Consider the following 19,868-nt stretch of genomic DNA (forward strand, 5'->3'; position numbering starts at 1 on the left):
ACTATCTACTTACTAATTATTCCAATTCAATTTTCTACCATGTTTTTAAATTGTGTGCCTGTCTTTGGCAGAATTTGCTCTAGTTAGATATTTGATGATTGCTAGGATAAACCTTCTGAAAAACTCATTGTTCTACCGAAGTTCATTCATTTTTACTCAATAAACTTTAATAATCTTTTGAACCCTCGATATTTGTTAGCTCCTGGATCTAATTTGAAATCATTTCATGTTTCTAATTAAAATTTTTTGGGGCCATACCAAACTTTTTTATTGGCATTTGATAAAAATTCAAGTTAGATCAAAAGACTGTTCCTATATTTATAATAAGTTTTAAACATTCCATCTACATTTTAAGAAATAATTCATATGGTAATAACAAAATAATTTTATAAAAGTAGTCCTGTGTCTTAAACAACTTATAATGCACAAGAGGATAAAATATTTAATAAATTTTGTTTTTGTAACATTCCAAATTGTACCCATGTCTTTTATTTCTTTTGTTTTGTAAAACCAAACCAAATTAGTGCTTTTATTTATCAGTTTAACTTTTACCTGATAAATAAATAATATTTTAACATTTAAGTTTAAGTCTATCAATATATCTTAAAGTATTTCTCAATACTCTGACATAGAATTTTTGTTTTTCTTTAGTTGTGTGTTGTGAAAAAGGATATTATTAGTACTGAAATCAATATGGAAGTTGTGTTCAAATTCAATATGTAAGTTTATGTATTTTATTGTTTAATATTGTTTTCTAAATTAAAATTCAGTTTATTCAAATAGACTTGCACAAAGAGGAAAAGTATAAGAAATGGGATAAGGAGATAACACAACTTTGAATGTAATAACATTTTATATACAAATCAAAATATTTGTTAATATAGTTAAAAGTACAAACATAAACAATGGCATATTTGGTGTTGAGCTATTTATATCTATTTGCATTCCATATAATTGAATTCCTTATAATTATTCTATTGATAATTCAATCTTTAAACCTATATTCTCATGTTACATGACTTAAAACAATATAATAAAAAATACACAACATATCTATTACTATCGCAAAAGTACAATGTTATAAATATGTAAATTTGATCGTAGTTTTACACTATACAGTCACTATATCATAATCTATAAAAACACCTATCAAAGTCAAGAAAATAAAATACTTAAATTTTTATTTAATTTTAAACTTGAAATATTATAAACGCTAATTTGTTAATACTAACAGGGGAAATTTTAAACAGTAAATATATAAATGCATCCTATTGTCAAATAATGATTACTTATTTAGTTTAAAAATGACAAATTTTCAGTATAAAATCTAAGTTACACATAATTTATTAAGTAATAAAAATTATAGAACTAGCTTATATCATGTAGAAAAAACTGTTAAGTTTTCAGTCTTCAGAAACGTCTATTAGACGTCTAATTGTTAATTATTATTACGTAATATCAAACAAATAAAAACCAAAAGCGTAGTCAGAGATAAAGAAACCCTGTTGGCGCTTGAAGGAGTGGAGCACTTGTTCATAGATCGCACAGCGATCTCGTAGTTGTCAGGTCGAAGCTTTGCCTTTTTCAGGAAATCCTCGATCTGCTCCAAGCGCTGCTGTACACTTTCTAGCGAACTGTAAGCCTGTGTAAAAGATAACAATTACTAAAATGTATTATTTTTACTAACATGAATCTTAGATTTTTTCTGTTCTCTTAGGACAAGAAGCTTATAAATTGCACTTAGTCCTATAAGGTCCTTAGCGCTGCTTCCGGAGTGATAGGATATTCAGGATGGGTAAGGTTAGGAGGGTAGGGGGCCGCCTCCTATCGAGATCCACGAGGAAGAATTAGGGAACTAATCTCAAAGTCATATCCCCCCGGAAGAAGGGGAGGCCAGCTCTGAACCAGCCTCTCTAGTCAAAGCAGGCAGGGGGTGGCACACCCTTGTTGAGGCTAGCAAGAACCTTTGATACTTAGGAAATGAACCCCACCAACTCTAACAGTCATCTCCTGCAGTAGACTAGACCTATCGAATTACCCTTGCGCCACAGAATCTTGGAGTTATAATGCTTATTAGTTTTATCATTTACCTTTTTTGACTAGGTTTAGTTACATGAGTCCTTTCCCTCTCTGGTCATAGCAATTATTCTAACTTGTTTTCAACCAATTTATAAAATTTTAAAATTTGTAATTAATTTTAAAATTTATTGATCGCATTATACCTATATTAGAATATGGACCAGAGAAAGGCTGATCACGTCATTCATTTATCACTGAAAAGAGATGTAAAAATGGAAGTGAAACGGTTCATTCAATTCAAAAACAGATTGAGAGAAACAATACCGTAATTAAATACTACCAGACTGCTTCACTGGGTAATTAAAATAAAATAAAACAAGTATCCAAAACTTTAAACCTATTGTACAACTCATACATTAATAATATTAAAAATAACTATATTTTGAACTATATAGTATAATGTTTCAAAAACAGTGAAAGAATAATACTTAAAACGTATATTGATTTTCACTTATTACATATGTAGAAATGGAGAGATCAAGATGTACAGTGCTCCAAACACAAATGGTTGGAAAAGCTTAATAAATCAGAAGGTTATCAAAAATAGTGTTATGTAAAAGTATTTATTCGTTTAATAAAGTGCAGTGCAGAATTTATGTAGTATACAATTAAATTTGACCTATATAAATGGACAAAACCTAAGCGAAAAAGACCCTATGGGCCAGGAAGGGGTATCTGGATAATAAGTTTTTATTTCAACTTTGATTTGTCTACTCGCCATTTACTATTCATAAAGATTATTCTACGTTTTTAATAAAATTTTGTTTAAGAATACTTGGAGTTTTTTAATAAACTATTCTTGAGAAATTAAATTGCATAATGTCAGTAGCAGTGAGGTGTGGTAAGTTTAATTGGAACACTAATTGAGATATACAAACATGTGTTCAATAATAGAACATTAGTATTGAATAGACCTTTAATAAATTAATATTTAAGATGTGGTATTTGATCTTTGTACAGCTGTGTGCCTCTTCCCACTATCGTAACATTGATCATTGCGAATAGCCAATAGTCACAAACATGGTAGGAACACGATTTCTAAAAAAATGGAACAACTATCGAAACTGCCGCTAACAAACTTTCCTCAAACTAAAATTTCTAAATGAGTATTTCTGTAAGTATTATGTTTTATCCTAAACTTTTGTACAAAGGTCTACATAGGTAGTTTTTCAATCAAAATTCATATAGGTTTTCCACATCATGAATTAATGTATGATCTATAAACTCTTCCCCAAGTTTACAAGTGTTTCCCCATAGCAAAAATCTCAATCATATAATCGAAGTCGACTCACCGATGTGTCGAAGAGGCTGTTAGATTTCTCAAACATATTGAACGTGCGAGTGGAGGGTGTATTGATGTGACCGAACAAGTTGTTCAATCCTGTGAACAAAGACCTCACGTCTTCTTCCCGTGAGGGTAGGATTTTATCTCGCACCATTACCTGAAAATTACAAGCATCATCAGTACTGCAAGGGAGGAAAAATGTACAGCTTTAGATGTTCTGCTAGTTACTCAAAGAGGTGTACTTTGATCAATAAGGCTCGGACTAACATTTCAATCATTGTGACACAGATACTTCTCATATTACTTAAAGCCTTTCATAAATTAAATTTTTGAAATAATATTTTACTTTTGGGCATACTGCAAAGGGTAATATGTAAAGAATTGATACAAAACATGTCTCAACATGTTTATTGTTAGTTATTATCCACGTTTTAATTAATTTTCTAGACAAAATGAAATTCTCTCTTCCATAATTGCCTTGAACTTTTGTCCAGGTAACAAGACAATAAGGAAAAGTCCTGGAGCAATGATATCAAGTATAACTGTGATAATAAATGGATGATTATTATCAGTTTCACAGTCAGAGGTTGAACAAGTATTTTGATGCTTTGTGGGAGTACTAATCAGTTGTACCAGGATTCTGTACTGCTTTTGGTACAACATTTATAGAAAGAGGTAAAATACTTTCCAAAGTTCACTTCTGGTGTTAGTAAAAACCATATTAGTCATAATTACAACTTATTTAAAAGGAGAATTCTTTTTAAATTAATCAAGATATTTCCAGAAGTTATTCAAAATAAATTCTGTAACAGACATCAATTGAATCTTACACGGGAATAAAAAAATATCAAAGAGAAATCGAATACTGAGTTGAATATTAAAAAGAAAACTGGTTGATTGAGTTCGGGTTTAGAACGTTATTGACTTGATCATACAAGTTTAATGAGGAATCATTTTCTAACTTAATGCTTTGGCGGTTACTTTGATAACAGATGGTTAAAAATGTGTAATTAATTAAGGGAAAAGAGTAGGATGGACTTTACTAACTGATTACCTGACTGTAACTGCCCCAGCTGAGTTGACACTCGTGCTTGGCTGAACTGCTATCACACAGAGCTCGGAAGCTGTCCACCGTTAACCCCTCGGCCTCCGGATTGCCCTTCATGTGCTCTGGTTACAACATGTTCATTAGTGACAGGATACAATTTTCTACATAGCCTGTTTTTAGTGGATAACATTTCTAAAAACAATACAGTTTAGATGTAAGTTTCAATCAAAAAGTCCACAATTGCTAGCTTTGGCGGGCCCCACAAAAGATATTCGGGTGGGCCCCGTCATGTCCCGCCACCAACACGTTCCCTTTTGTCAGACAGTAAGAATGTCCCTTCTTATTTTCAATAAGAGCTATTGTGCCACTGGTTAAAATCTAAAATAAATCAAATATGTTTCAATTTTCTGTTAACTTTACAATGGCTGATGTCACAGAAAGTAAATATATATTTGTTACAATAAAGAGTTATTGCTCTATATGCTTGAGATGATTTTGTTTGCCTTAGAAGAAGTTACTAAATTAAATTTTCTAGGGTTACTGGCATTTGCATGATTCTTGAAATTAAGGAAATCATCATAGCTATCTGATAAAAAAAAAATTGTGTACATTTTCATATTTGTCTTGATTTTGTTTTTGGTAGTACAACAAATGATGTTTATTATATGTACAATAAAAAAGTTTATGAGAATTATGTGCAGACTAAAATGGTTTTGAGTCTCCTAAACAATAATTTAAAAAAGTCTAGGTGTCAATTTTTAGTTTATTTTTATTTGAACTGATGTCAATTAAAAATTGACAATTCGCATACTACATTGAAAATTAGTCATAATTGTAATACTAAAAACACATCTGATATTTACTCTAGTTCATACAAGTTAGAACTTTACGGTAAAAATCCTAGTAATTCTAGGATGCTATAAGATATTTTACAAATGTAAAAGTTTAGAAATACTAAATAGTTTGATACATTTATGAGGAGATTAGAATTCGTGATAGCAAATAAAACTATGTTCTGTGAATGAAATTTTAGACCAAGTAACTAAATATAGAGTAAAAAAGAAATTTTGATTTATATTAATTATTAGACTACTGTGCTTTTGACGTATTCAATGTGTACAAATTTATAATTTTTTAACATTTTGAACTTGTAGTTTTGAAAAATAAAGATGATTTGATATTAATGTACAGTAACCACACTACCAGCCAAGGCCATTGTCAGACCGGTTTGCTCAAAGCATTTGCTGAGGTCAAGACATAAATAATTATAGGATTCGGGCCTACATTAGGACTGGTCAAGAACACATTGAAGGATAGTCATAGTCATAGTCATAGTCAAACTACTTTATTCTGTAATATGTACAAGGTACAAAGAATAGCGTCACTACAATGAAACTAAATACTAATATTAAATTTCAAAATATAAGTAAAAAAATATACAATCGTAACATCTCAACAATTTATCTTTCAATTCTTCTTTAAATGAATTAATTGGTTTTTGTATTGAAATATTCCTCAAAAGAATATAGAGACAAATTAGTTAAATAATCTTTGACTTCTTTTTTAAATTTTAACAGATTTGTTTCCATTATAAATTTTGTTGGTAAATTATGTAGATATCTAACACCTCTGTAATATGTTTTCTTTTTGTAAAATTCAAGATTGTGTTGATCGACATGTCTATTAAAACGGGTATTATATGTATGTTTATTGGTTTGTAGTATCGGATCAAAAAATTTGTTTTACATAAATTATTGATTCAAATATGTATAAACCATATACTGTCAGAATTCCAAGTTCAGAAAAAATATGTTTAACAGAATCTGTATATCTTAAATTTTTCATTATTCTCAAAGATTTTTTTTGTAGGACCAAAAGCCTATCTAAATTACTTATTGTTGTTGCTCCATAAATGCTTATTCCGTAAGCTAAATGTGAATGGATCAAAGAGAAATATATTAATTTAAGTGTATGTAAATTACTAATTTTTGCCATTTGTCGCAATGCATATAGACCAGTAGACATCTTCTTAGTAACATGATCTACATGTTTATCCCAAGCTAAATTTTTATCTATTATAAGTCCTAAAAACTTTGTGTGGTCTACTTGTTTAAGTCTGTCATTGTCTAGAAAAATGTCACAGTTTAAATTTGATCTGGATTGCTTTGTAGAAAAAGAAATATAATTAGATTTATCTGAATTTAATAAAAGATTATTTTTGTCAAAAAAATCCTTAATCCTAGTTAGACCAATATATGATGAAATTTCAATATTCTCAAGCTTCTGACCAGAAAACAAAACATTTGAATCATCAGCATACAGACACACGCCACCATCCAACCCCTCCATCACCCTTATGGCAAACCTCCTATATAACATAAAAACAATAGAGGACCCAGGATAGACCCCTGGGGCACACCATGCCGTAGTGTCTGCAGCTGTGATCTATGAGCCCTCACATAATGATTTTTATTGTGAAAAATGGTTTCTTCTATTTCTACATATTGTTTTCTATTTGTTAAATAGGAATCAAACCACGTTTGCTCCTTTTCCATATATACCGAAGCTGTTTAATTTCCTTATTAACTTTACATGACTGACACTATCAAATGCTCTGGTAAGTATCAGATGCTCAAACTATCTGTACAGTCTATCTGGGCAGTGCCATTGCCCCTACAACTAGGTCTGGCAATAAAAATAGCAGCAGTTACTTTAGGATATTGGTACAAAATTATCCAAATTTATCTTTACTGGTACAACTAAAAGTCATGCAACAGGTTGTGCAAATTTTCTAAGAAATTTATTTTATATATAATTTATTTTAATAGGTTGGTATCAATCGATCTCTTAAGAGTTGGCCATACTAGTGGCCAAGGACATAGCCAGTCTCCAGTAAAGAATTTTGTGTAGGGTCAAAAGAAAATTGGGGGCCATCTCCGGCAACATTACAATTTTTGAAACTTTCAGATTTAAGAAGCAAAATAGTGCATTTTGCACAAAGTTTTTACGTCCCTGAATAGGATTTACTAATGACTGATATTCATAATTGTGGAGGCACTGCTTCAGTAGGCTGTGCAGGATTATAGTAACAGTGTATAAACACAGTACATAGTATACAAATCCACATTAAGAATTGGTAATATGGAGAAGAGTTTTTACAAAGTTAAAATTGTTTCTTGCCTTCTGAGCCATCGTACCTAGTACTTGCTCTGGAGAAACTGATATTTTCCCGTGGTACACAACAAGTAAGGCATTAAACAGCTAATTCCTCATTTTGCTATTTAAAAAGTTCTTGAACCATTTAATGTTGAGAACAATCTTTCTCAACATATGTTAGTAATACTTAATTATTTAAATAATAATAATAATCGTTTGCTAAAAAGGTACTCCAAAAAATTAAAATTAAAATTTGGGGGGATCCAGACCCCTTGGACCCTCCTTCACTGGCTATGTCCTTGCTATTGGCCTCCTTGATTTTAACCACGGTAATCTTTACCTTTATGACCTTATTTTCAGTTATTAAAGTTATGGAGAGATATCTCTCTTTAAAGATGTAATCAATACACATTAAATCTTTAGCTTTTTTTCAATATTTTATATATTTTAATTGGTTACTACAAAATAATCTGTAACTTTTTCTAACCTTGTTGAAATAATCAAAAAGTATACACAATAAGGAAAACTAACAATCTTTAAAATGAGACATCTCCCATACCATGAGCGAAAATAAAGGCTTAAGAGTGTTAGAAGTTTAACATTATCTTATGGGATAAACTCGAGGTTTATTAAAGCCGGCTCTTAAGATGAAAATTAAATATATAAAAGGGGCATTTAATAATAAAAGAGTCAATCTAGTCTAGAGCAAAATGGTTAGTAATAAGATAGGTTTGGAACTTCTAGGACATACAGGTGTACCATAACTCGTACGAGCTTTGATCAGCATGTTAGTCAACATTATCGTGCTAAAAATTAAGATTAAGACAAGTGCATTACAAGATTCCATATTGGTAGGAAACGATTTTATAGTCAGTATTTTATTTGATGGGGTTAAAAATATAACGCATAAATACTCACATAATGATAAAAAGTGTTATATCCAAATATGGCATTAAACATTGTAAAAAAATAATAGCATACTGATTAATGCAAGCAAGAATGAATAAAAATTTGACTCAATGCCAAATATTTTAATTTTAATCTTACCTAAAAATTGTGGAATGGAATCTGTTGAAATAAATGCTACATCTCCTCCTCCAATTGCAAGGCATTGAAACGCTACAGCTTCATCATCATAAGCCAGTTCATGTATCTCTCCTTCATCGTAAGATATCTCGTTATCTACAAAATACAGTAAAATAAACACTTTTTAATGATACACATCCAGAAGAGCTGAAAATATGGCTATAACAAAAAATATTACATTGAAACAAAGCCTATTTTAAAATTAACATGTGTGTATTAGTGCAAGATCAACTTGTGATTATAATACTCTAAGCGCATCATTTAATATAATATTTTTAAATAAAGGATGACAGAGTAGAAGTAATTTTACTATCTGAAACACAAGCTACAATTAACAAATTCCATTTATTGCAACAGTGTTATTCATATTTGCATAATAACATAAAATTTTCTTGCTCTCCAATAAGCATTTACTATTTTTTAATGGTAAAATTATTATTAAAAAATCATATGCAAGTTCTATTTTATTACAATGCTGTGCTAATAGCTGAAATATAATACGTATCCTGAGGAAAGAGGAAAAATCCAAAAACATATGCAACATTTATCTCAGTATAAAAATTGACTTAAGCTTTTAATTTTATAGTTTCCAATATACTGCTTGGCAACAGGGACTTTCTAGGAAAATTTGCCATCATTTATAGATAAAAGAAATTAGTAGGTTAATATTACATTCTGCTATCTCATCTCTTCTTCAGGTATATAACTTAAGGCAAAAAATAGCTATAATCTGGGTTAAAATATACAAATCACATAGAAGTCAGGAATTACAACAAACATTAGTGTTTCATGCATACTGTCTCTAAAACATGCATTTAATAAAATAAAAACAATAATTAAACTAAAGATTGCAGTTCACAAGAGTCCTGCACTGAACAACCAACCACTAACAACTGATCACAGACCAATAGTAAATAGCGATTGTCACAGCAGAAACAAGACGTCAGCAAATTAGGAAATGGGGTTGGAACTTTTTTACTAATTTATTCTCAATGAACTTCTCAAAATCATTCTGTGACACCGCATTGACTTATTATAAATCTATAAATTTGTTAGATTCGTTAAGTTTCCTTCTTAGTTCATTTTTCAAAGTTGATATCCAAAGCGGCCTAATTTAGACTGACAATGACAGTTGGTCTTCTAATTTAATGTATCAAATTTCAGTTAATTTCTAAGAGGTATATTATATATCAAATGGCAAGGAATGGTATACTTAGATCTGCCTTTAGAGCAGCATGCATTTCAAAATAATGTTCATTTATAAGATGGCTTGCATCCCATCAACAGCATTAATTTGTTCAACAGCTGTTAAAACGTACTGAAATTATAGTACCACAATTGGACAGTTCTATGGCCATTATAGGGTTATAAGTGAACAGCATTTCTAAGTTAAAAGTACAAGTGTATAATAAATTGTGTTATTTTTGAGATTGAATACTATTTCATTTAATCTTGCTTAGAGGACAGTTCAAAGTAGATGTTTTCTATTTTATAATTTAGGAGCTGAAATGATCCTTAAGCTTACCTGTATATATACTTTCATGACTGTAAAACTATATTAGTAAAATATATAAATACTCATATATTTAATAAACAAAATATTGAATGCTGTAAACAATATTCCCTCCTAAGCAACTATGAAAAACTATCAGAAGTTCAACAAATTATTTTTAAAATTCACATTTTATATCTATTACATATAAACAGTATTATTACATTAAAAATATCAACTGACGTACATAGCCATACTCACATTCTGCTGGACATATCTTGATATTGGAGTAACCATACACATCCGGACTTGGTTTTGAGACACAAATTTCTGAGAAAAACTTTGAAATTGCTTTGGTGTACGGACATACTTTTTCTAAAGAATCAGTCTTCTGCATTTTTATTGTAAAAGAGGTCCAACCTAAAGATCAAAAGAACATAAAACATGAAAAATGCATGATTTAATCTATTTTTAGATAAAATAATATTCTTTTTCTGTAATTCAATTAAATGTTTGAAATGTACTTAGTTTTACTGGCTGGCTTAGCAATAACTAAAATATTAGTTTACTATATTAGTTACAAACTAATGTTATATAGTACTTGGTGTTTCTTTCTGACACTTGATATAGTTAAAAATTATTAGTTATAAATTATATTATTAGATAGTAAAACAATTACACACCACACTTTGGATACCTTCAGATACTTTGTAGTTCAAATAACTAAAAACATTCAACTACTATAATATAGTTTTATGAAAATATTAAAAACCATTTCTTCTTTATTTAGGTTCTTTTACTGACTCAAAGATTTCAACAGAAATCACAAGAAATCTTGATAAATCATTGTAAATTTCTGATTTATTTAAACTATTAGTTAAAAAATGTATAGCACAAGTAGAATTATTCCTTCTTATGAAGCTTTTGTATTAGGCACAATATTTACAAAATGTAGCTTGGAACATTCTTGAATTCCCCAATGCTTTTCAATGGCACACCAGAAATGGTACCTTAGTTGTCTTTAAATACTATTTACTAAATGTTTAAAGGGTAAAAATTATACATAAATCTGTATCAGATTTGTGTATTTTTAATTTTTGAAAACATTCCTTAAACATTCTACATATTTGAATTTCTGCTTTTATGGATGAGTCTATAAAATCTTATATTCACACTCATTAGTTATATTCAGCTTACATTCCAATATTAGTGGCAATAATATGTAGTATATATAAAGTGTTATATTGTAGATTCCCTCAAACTTGATTAACAGCACAAAACAATATAAATTTGCATTTTATATTGTTTATTGTTATGTTTTCACATGAATGTAAATCGTTAACAGGAACAATAATTTTAGTGTTTGTAGAATTTTCACCAATTCCTTTGTACTCATACTAGTGTTAGTGTGTCTCAAAGTTGGTGGTAGTTTTGGAGGGGGGCGTCCTGTCCCCCATGTCTATGCCGCCCGACCATCGTGGCGTAGTGTAGTGTTCATCCTCTACCTTGTAAATGCTGCACCGCCCCCAGAATCATTACTCTAACACACTGCTCCACATTGCAGTTTATATACAGTGACCGATTGGTTGCAGATGATTCTAAAAAGAATCGTCAGGATGCAAGGGTTGTGAAGTTCGTCCTAGGAAACTTTCCGGACACTTCTTTTAGGAGGCAAGAGTTCAAGAAGATGGAATCTAATGAACCTTGGAGTTTTTTCTCTTGAAGCCTTCTTTCAAACAGAATAAAGCGTGAAGGTCTCCCCTAGACTCTGTGGATGCCTGTCTTGTTGAAGACTTCACAAAGATGGATGTGAGAGGACTCTTCTCTGCTGACTTAAGAATTCAAAGAAGGAGCACTTTTTTGAAGACTATTTGGGACTGATGAAATTAAAACCTCCTGTTGCCTTCTCTACTGGGCTTTATCCTCTTCTGAAAAAAGAAACCCTGGTGGTTGGGACTTTGGTTGACTTTCCCTTTCCTTACTGAATATGGAGCTCTCTCTAACAAAGAGTGGATGCCTGTAGTGGAGACTTGGATAACTCTTTCTTGATTGGAACCCTCTTTAAACCGGGTAGATAACACCTCTTTGTGTACCTTCTGAACCTCCTTACGACCTCTCTTTAGGAGTTACCTTTCAATTAGATTGAACTGTGATTTGTTTACAGTATAAGAGCTTTTATAAAAACGTGTGACAAGCTCAAGACTTTAATTAAGACACCTAGTTTCCACGGAAATAGTTAACAAAACATAAGTTTTAAATTGATTTGGTGTCCATGAAAGCAAACAAATATCATTGTTTTGAACACATTTTATAATAAATTTGAGGTACAGAAACAAATGATGTCAGTAAAAGTCTATGTCTACCTAATGATTTAAATACAAAACAGAATAATATTAGTCACCAATATGGTTGTATAAGAATCAAGCTTATGCAGTCAAATTGTGTATTTTGTGTAAAAATATAATTTTTAGTTTTAAAATTACGTTTATTCAATATATCTATATATATATAATTCATGTTGACTATACTTTGAATATAATTTTATCATACATTTCTTTATTGTGTAATAACTTTGATAACTTTTTTCTTAAAAATTTTGTGCCCCCTAACACTTTAGATAGGCTTACTAATTCTGAGTTCCAGAATCGCACTTTTAAAAGGTATCGCATATACAGGTATCTATCATTTAAGAAGTTTAACATTTGAGTTTAGTACACTTATATTATTATATTGAGTATTGCAATAAATTGCTGTATACCGAAGTAAATAAAAATGTTATACAATTGTTTGCTATTTTGTTTTAGTTCTTATTACAATAATTAGAAATTAATATATTATTTGTAGATAAGAATGAACAATGTGCGTACTCCAAAAGTAATAACGTAACTATAAAAATAAAAAAAAACAATTAAATAAAAAACTTTAAACCACATTTTTAAAGCTAATTAAGAGAATAAATTCTTAATTAAGTAAATAATTAATTACTTATACTTAACAATATTAATAATTGGCAGCTAATCCAGCAACATTGTACCATTAACAAATTAAATTCCAACGGGGTTGAAGCTCAATATTGAGAGATAAATATATTTAATAAGAGAGGAAACAGTACTTTTGACCCATACAGAAATATGAAGTTTTTGTATATGTTTCTCTAAGAATTGGACTTACCCATTCCATCGACAGAAGAAAAACATGCTTTCTTTCCTTTCAAATCTGAGAGTTTCTTAAAACTGGAGTTTGTTTTGACAACTGCTGAAACAGTCTTGGCCTTCTTTAGCTGTATTGGCAACTGCACCAACAGTGGCTTCAGATTGTGGTCCCTGTGAAAAGTTTTATGTTAGTTGATTTGTCCATGATAGCAATCCACACTAAAGAAAGATCTTTAAAGAGAAATTGAATTACCAAGACATTAAAACTGTCAAGTGAACGATGAAATTGGAATTGAATTTACAATAGGAAGTTATTGATAAACTAAAATTCACAGTAGGTCTGTACCCAATATCCAACCATTGTCAACAGATTATCGTGTGCAGATTTATTGTGACGTGTATTCTTCTGTTCAGTTTATAATAAGTAGTTTTTGGTTTTATTAAGTGAATGGATTAGAGATAGTGCGTATATAATTTGATGCACTACGATTCCTGATGTAGGAATGTCATGATGTTTTGGTATTATCTGTTTAAAATAACCTAGACTGTAGCCTCGATTATGAATCCTTCAAAGGATTCATAATCAAGGACTCTAGTAATGTATTAGGTTAGTAAGACCTTTTTTTTTTGTTCTCTTAGGACAAGGAGCTTAGAAATTGCACCTAGTCCTATACGCTACTTCCATTCCGGGAGTGACAGGTTATTCTGGATGGGTAAAGTTGGGGGTAGGGGCCACCTCCTGTCGAGATTCACGAGGAAGAATTTAGGGCACTAATCTCAAGTCATGTCCCTTAGGAAGAAAGAGAAGCCAGCTCAGAACCAGCCTCTTCAGTCAAAGCAAGCAGGGGGTGGCACACCCTTATGACTAGGCTAGCAAGAACCTTTGACTCTTAGGGAACAAACCCCACCAAATCCAACAGTCATCTCTATCGAATTACCCTTGCACCCCAGAATCTCAGTATAAGTGTTTTTTTATTTTGTTTTATCAATATATAAGGTGGGAAATGGACATTGTTTGAGTGTTTTATAAAACGAATCGTACTTTTTGTTGTAAACACTTTATTCTAATTCTTCGCTTACAGCTTCCATCTTAAATTGTCTATCAAGATTTTGACTATATTTATTTTATATGTTTGTTCAGGGATGTTTTTTATTCTGTTATATTGCATATTATTGATTGAGGCTAATTAAGGTGATCTTGCAAATGTGGCCAGTTATTTTCCTTAGTTTTTTATTTGTTGTATATAAATATATATATATATATACTAGTTTACTTAAATGTAACTAGAGATTTTAATTGGTTCACAGCTTGTTTTAGAGCTTTGGTTTTTATTGATCTAAAGTAATGTAAACCTTTTTTAGGGAGATTTATAGTATTTGGGGTTTTATAAGATTGTAAATGTGTTTGTAGAAAATTCATTAAGGCTTGAAATTAATTGTTTTGGGACAACTATAGAAGGTTTCTTTGTGAAGTGTTCCGAAATACTAACCAATTTCCAAAATCTAGACTGTAAGCTTAAAACCACAATATAATATTTAAAATTATGTATTCATATAAGTATTACAAAATATAGATAGATAGCAAAAAATCACAAATCCACATAGTATTGACTTAATTATTACAATTTATTAATGTATTAACTAGAACAAATAAGTCCAAAGAAAAAACTGAAAAAAAGTTACAATGTCAAAGGTAACGAATATACTATCAAGATCAGATTGTATCCGAGTTGATATAAAATCAAAAGTAGTAGCAAGTAAACGTACCTGACAGCTGGCATCAGAGTATCAGTATCAACTATAACAACATCTGCTGATTTGTTGGCTACTGAGAAGAGACAATCTGCACCATACAGACAGGAGAGTGATGGCTGCAACCCGTACACTCGAGCTACAGAAGACAGCCAGTCGCACTAGAACAGTGACATTTATTGTAAGTTGGCTTCAGAGAAGAGACAGTCTGCACCATACAGACAGGAGAGTGATGGCTGCAACCCGTACACTCACACTCAGCTACAGAAGACAGCCAGTCGCACTAGAACAGTGACATTTATTGTAAGTTGGCTTCAGAGAAGAGACAGTCTGCACCATACAGACAGGATAGTGATGGCTGCAACCCGTACACTCGAGCTACAGAAGACAGCCAGTCGCACTAGAACAGTGACATTTATTGTAAGTTGGATTCAGAGAAGAGACAGTCTGCACCATACAGACAGGAGAGTGATGGCTGCAACCCGTACACTCGAACTACGGAAGATAGCCAGTCGCACTAGAACAGTGACATTTATTGGAAGGTGGCTACTGAGAAGAGACAATCTGCACCATACAGACAGGAGAGTGATGGCTGCAACCCGTACACTCGAACTACGGGAAGACAGCCAGTCGCACTAGAACAGTGACATTTATTGTAAGTTGGCTACTGAGAAGAGACAGACTGCACCAAACAGACAGGATAGTGATGGCTGCAACCCGTACACTCAAGCTACGGAAGACAGCCAGTCGCACTAGAAGAGTGACATTTATTGGAAGTTGGCTACTGAGAAGAGACTGACTGCACCAAACAGATAGACTAGGTATGTATAAAATATCTTAAAATGTTACATGCCCCCATTGCAAATTTTTACTATTTGAACAGCCCACGTAATAATACCTTCTCTAATCCCACTTAAACGAATCAAGCGCTGGCGATCAAGCTTAGTGGGGATGTGGAGGAGAGTGTCATGCAAGTGCTTGCACTGTTTCGTATTGTGACGAAGCTTCAGTCGTTGGCAGTCAGCTTAGTAGTGTAGACCTTTCTGTTGTGCTTGGCGGTTTTTATCAAATTATAAAATGACAGGAAAACTTGAGCAGCATCACTTCATTAAATTTTTCCAAAAGCTTGATGATTCGCAAGTGGAAACTATTTTCAAGATGTAACAGGCTTTTGGGGAGTCTGCTATGAGCAGTACTTGAATAAAAAAGTGGTACAATCGATTCAAAAATGGTCAAACATTAATGGAAAGTGAATCTTGTTCAGGCTGGCTATCGACAAGCCAGAATAAGAATGTTATTGAAGAAGTGCCAAATTTGGTCACCGAGGACCGTTGTCTATCAGACTGAGAACTAGCAGAAGTAGGAGTCAGCATTGGATCAGTACATTTGATTTTAACCGAGGATTTGAAAATGAGAAGAGTGTCCGCAAAATTTGTTTCAAAGTTGCTGAATTGGAGAAAAACCAACTTTGCCTTGAAATTGCACAAGACATGCTGGATCACTGGCACCTGCCCACTCTGCACATCTAATTCAGAGTTTTCTTACTAAAACCAACACACCCCTGGTTCGCCAAGCTCCGTAATTCCCCAACATGGCTCCCTGCGCCTTCTGACTATTTCCTAAGCTGAAATGCCCCTGAAAGGAACTTGATTTCAAGAAAGAGAAGAGATTAACAAAATACAACGGCCGAGCTTTAAAGCATTCCAAAAGATGCCTTCCAGAAATGTTTTGAACAATGGCAGAAGCGCTGGGAGAAGTGTGTGCATCACCAAGGAGACTACTACCAATGGGATTAGAAGTTTGTAGCTCTAGTTTAATAAACGCACTTTTAATTAAACAAAAGTCCGACACATTTTGAACAGCTCTCGTATTTTCTTTCCATAGTGTTTAGCGTTCGTTGTCCTTATCTTCTATCTCCATCCTTGAGTAAACATTTTGCTGATGGTTTCTGACTAATGTAAGCAATTGATTGCTAACACCCTTATGATAAAAAAATTTACTCGCAATTCCGTTTATTCATCAATATGTTGAATTAAGTTATGTGTTATAGTGGTAGAAGATTAAGTCAGTGACAAATTGTAGTAGTGGTATGGCATGAAACGTTTACATTTAAAATGTTTGTTTGTTATCTTAGAAAAATTATTTCCATAAAATCTGTATTTGTTAAAGACAATGAACTAACAGAGAAACACAGAAGGTTTTGTCAATTTTTATTGTTTGTATAACTGTTTATAAAAGTTTTGAGCAAATAGCCGTAAATACGAAAAATTGTACTTGTGCACAAACAGCAGGTGTGTCTCGTATTAATAGTTAAAATGAATTGAAATTAATGACTTGAACCTTATCCTGAGCCACACAAATAGTTTTAGTGCCTTGGTAGTTTTATAGCCACATGAAATCAATAAAAAGAAAAACTATAAAAATATAAAATATAAAAGTCTTTAATAAGATAAAAATGTATATATATAATGAAAATAAAATATTATTGTGGTTCCTACTTTCTCTGCACAAACTGAATTTACTTTTCTAATAACATGTGTCCTAACACAGGAAACACATGGAGATAATGTATCTTATCAGTTGCAAGTAAGTCATATGCAGCACTATTGTATCAGATTGGCACAACTATTTAATTAATGAATGATTTTTTCTTTTCAATCCATTGGGGATTTTTCTTCATATGATATTTTTGGGAGCAGATCCTATAATGGTCCTTGATGAACTAAGTAAGCTTCTCTGATGACAATCGTGCGTTTGCATGATCTCAGCTAAATAACGGTTCCTCAATTAAGTCCAGAAATACCTAGAATATTAATGGGTTGTTACCAGAAAAGCAAATTGAGTTTCTACAGAAAAGATTGTTGAAGTTATGGGGGTTATTGTAGAATAAATTTAAATAAACTATTTATGCCTAATTCTAAGTACAATATTTAACTACTGTATTTAAAACGAATTGGATTAATCTAATACATATATTTAATACATTTTTAGGGCTTTTGGGTGGGTTCCATCCCCCTTATCCCCCTATTATACGCCCCTGGTCTATAATGTGCTTAACAAGTGCAATTAACTTTAATTAAGTAAGGGATATGCAAAATAACCTGTAAATAAAGTAAATGTTGGATGTATTACCTTAATCTTATCCTGTAAAGTGCTGACGCAAACACTGACGGCTCGTGCACCCTGGCCACATATTGACATGGCGTTGGCACTCAGGTATCCAGGAGCTGTCAGGATAAAACGTTTTCAGTTTGTTATACATTAATTGAAATGCGATAAAAAAATTGTTTTATTATGAAAGTAAAAATTAAACATTAAATAGTAGAATCTTCTCCAATAGAACAGAACACTATTCTTATGTTTTTATTAATTCTGTGGAAGTAAAGTCTAAAACAAGATTTAGTGTATTTTCTAGTAAAATAAATAAAGAATATGTTTAAATTTAACATTTGGGATTACATTACACACAAACGTCTAATATTCGTTTGGTAGATGGACAAAATTATTACAAGTAGGTTATTTGATCATGTTAGGTAGTAAGAAATTCTTTACAAGCTTGTAATTTGAAGAATAAAATAGTGCGTAAGGAAATTATAAAATAGTACCAAGGACGTAGCCACGGGGTCTGGACCCCACAAAATGTTTTATGACTTTTTTATAGCAAACGATTATTATTATTTAAATACTTCAATATTACTTACATGTATTGCTGAAAGATCGTTTTCAATATGATTGGGATGTGAAGAGAGTGTTTACACTTTTACATTTTGGATGACTGAATTTAAAGAGAGCCTTTACACTTTTACAATTAGGATGACTGAATGTAGAGAGAGTGTTTACACTTTTACAATTCGGATGACTGAATGTAAAGAGAGCCTTTACACTTTTACAATTTGGATGACTGAATGTAGAGAGAGTGTTTACACTTTTACAATTTGGATGACTGAATGTAGAGAGAGTGTTTACACTTTTACAATTTGGATGACTGAATGTAGAGAGAGTGTTTACACTTTTACAATTCGGATGACTGAATGTAGAGAGAGTGTTTACACTTTTACAATCTGAAATGAAATATGCCTTTATTTAAGGCATTTAAGGCACAATCTGGATGACTGAATGTAGAGAGAGTGTTTACACTTTTACAATCTGAAATGAAATATGCCTTTATTTAAGGCATTTAAGGCACAATCTGGATGACTGAATGTGAAGATAAAGTTTACATTATTACATTATGAGCAGTTTACTGCAATTTCGTTACTTTCTGTCCACTACGGGAAAATATTAGTCGTCTCGATCACCTTAAAATTTTTTTCTGGCTACGTTCTTGGTACAGCTGTAGAAGTATCGCTTCAACATGATGGTTAATGGTGAGAATGTCAATAATAAACTCCATATCGCACAAGAAGCTAGTACTTACCGCTTGCTAAATAGTCATTCGGTGTCAAAGAGGGTGTCAGTTCCAACGGTGGGACCATCACATTTGACTCCAACAATCTTATGAAGTCATCAGGAGTGTCAGGCATTGACAGGACTTGCTTCAACGTTTTCTGAATGTCTTCAGCTTTTGCTCTGGAAACATTACAAATGTTACTCATGTTTACACGATAGATTTCTTAACTTCGTGTGTGACTGGAATGACTAATGTTTAAATATCAGTTGTAAAAACAAAAAAATGATTAGTCAAAATAAGTTAACTACAATGATTTATCAAGCAGATAAGTGTATAAATACTGAAGGAATCCAGCAGATATTTTATTAAAAATAAAAATAAAAATCATACATAATAATTTGTATACTAAACAAATAAATGTACTATTT

At 31.7% G+C, this 19,868-nt stretch overlaps 1 protein-coding gene across 1 annotated transcript; it reads right to left on the reverse strand.

The window, feature by feature from the left end:
- Positions 1-834: 834 nt before the first annotated feature.
- LOC124373585 (melanotransferrin-like) lies at positions 835-19,615 on the reverse strand. Its single transcript, XM_046831947.1, has 9 exons — positions 19,468-19,615; positions 18,183-18,277; positions 15,066-15,211; positions 13,318-13,469; positions 10,408-10,566; positions 8,616-8,750; positions 4,419-4,534; positions 3,372-3,521; positions 835-1,642 (listed from the first exon to the last, which is right to left on the reverse strand). Exons 1-9 carry the CDS (start codon positions 19,571-19,573, stop codon positions 1,439-1,441), a joined length of 1,263 nt encoding a protein of 420 aa, XP_046687903.1. The 5' UTR covers positions 19,574-19,615; the 3' UTR covers positions 835-1,438.
- Between the last annotated feature and the right edge of the window lie 253 nt (positions 19,616-19,868).

Source organism: Homalodisca vitripennis, unplaced genomic scaffold (genome assembly GCF_021130785.1).
Source record: "Homalodisca vitripennis isolate AUS2020 unplaced genomic scaffold, UT_GWSS_2.1 ScUCBcl_5952;HRSCAF=12934, whole genome shotgun sequence".
Taxonomy (NCBI): domain Eukaryota; kingdom Metazoa; phylum Arthropoda; class Insecta; order Hemiptera; family Cicadellidae; genus Homalodisca; species Homalodisca vitripennis.

What these genes read in the sequence shown, in the direction of transcription:
- LOC124373585 (XM_046831947.1), bottom strand. Translation starts at nt 19,573, where the DNA reads ATGCCTGACACTCCTGATGACTTCATAAGATTGTTGGAGTCAAATGTG. An exon ending in TTCCATTCCACAATTTTTAG is followed by an intron (nt 4,535 to 8,615) that starts GTAAGATTAAAA and finishes TGTTGTAACCAG; the next exon opens with AGCACATGAAGGGCAATCCG. An exon ending in ACAGCCTCTTCGACACATCG is followed by an intron (nt 1,643 to 3,371) that starts GTGAGTCGACTT and finishes TCTTTTACACAG; the next exon opens with GCTTACAGTTCGCTAGAAAG.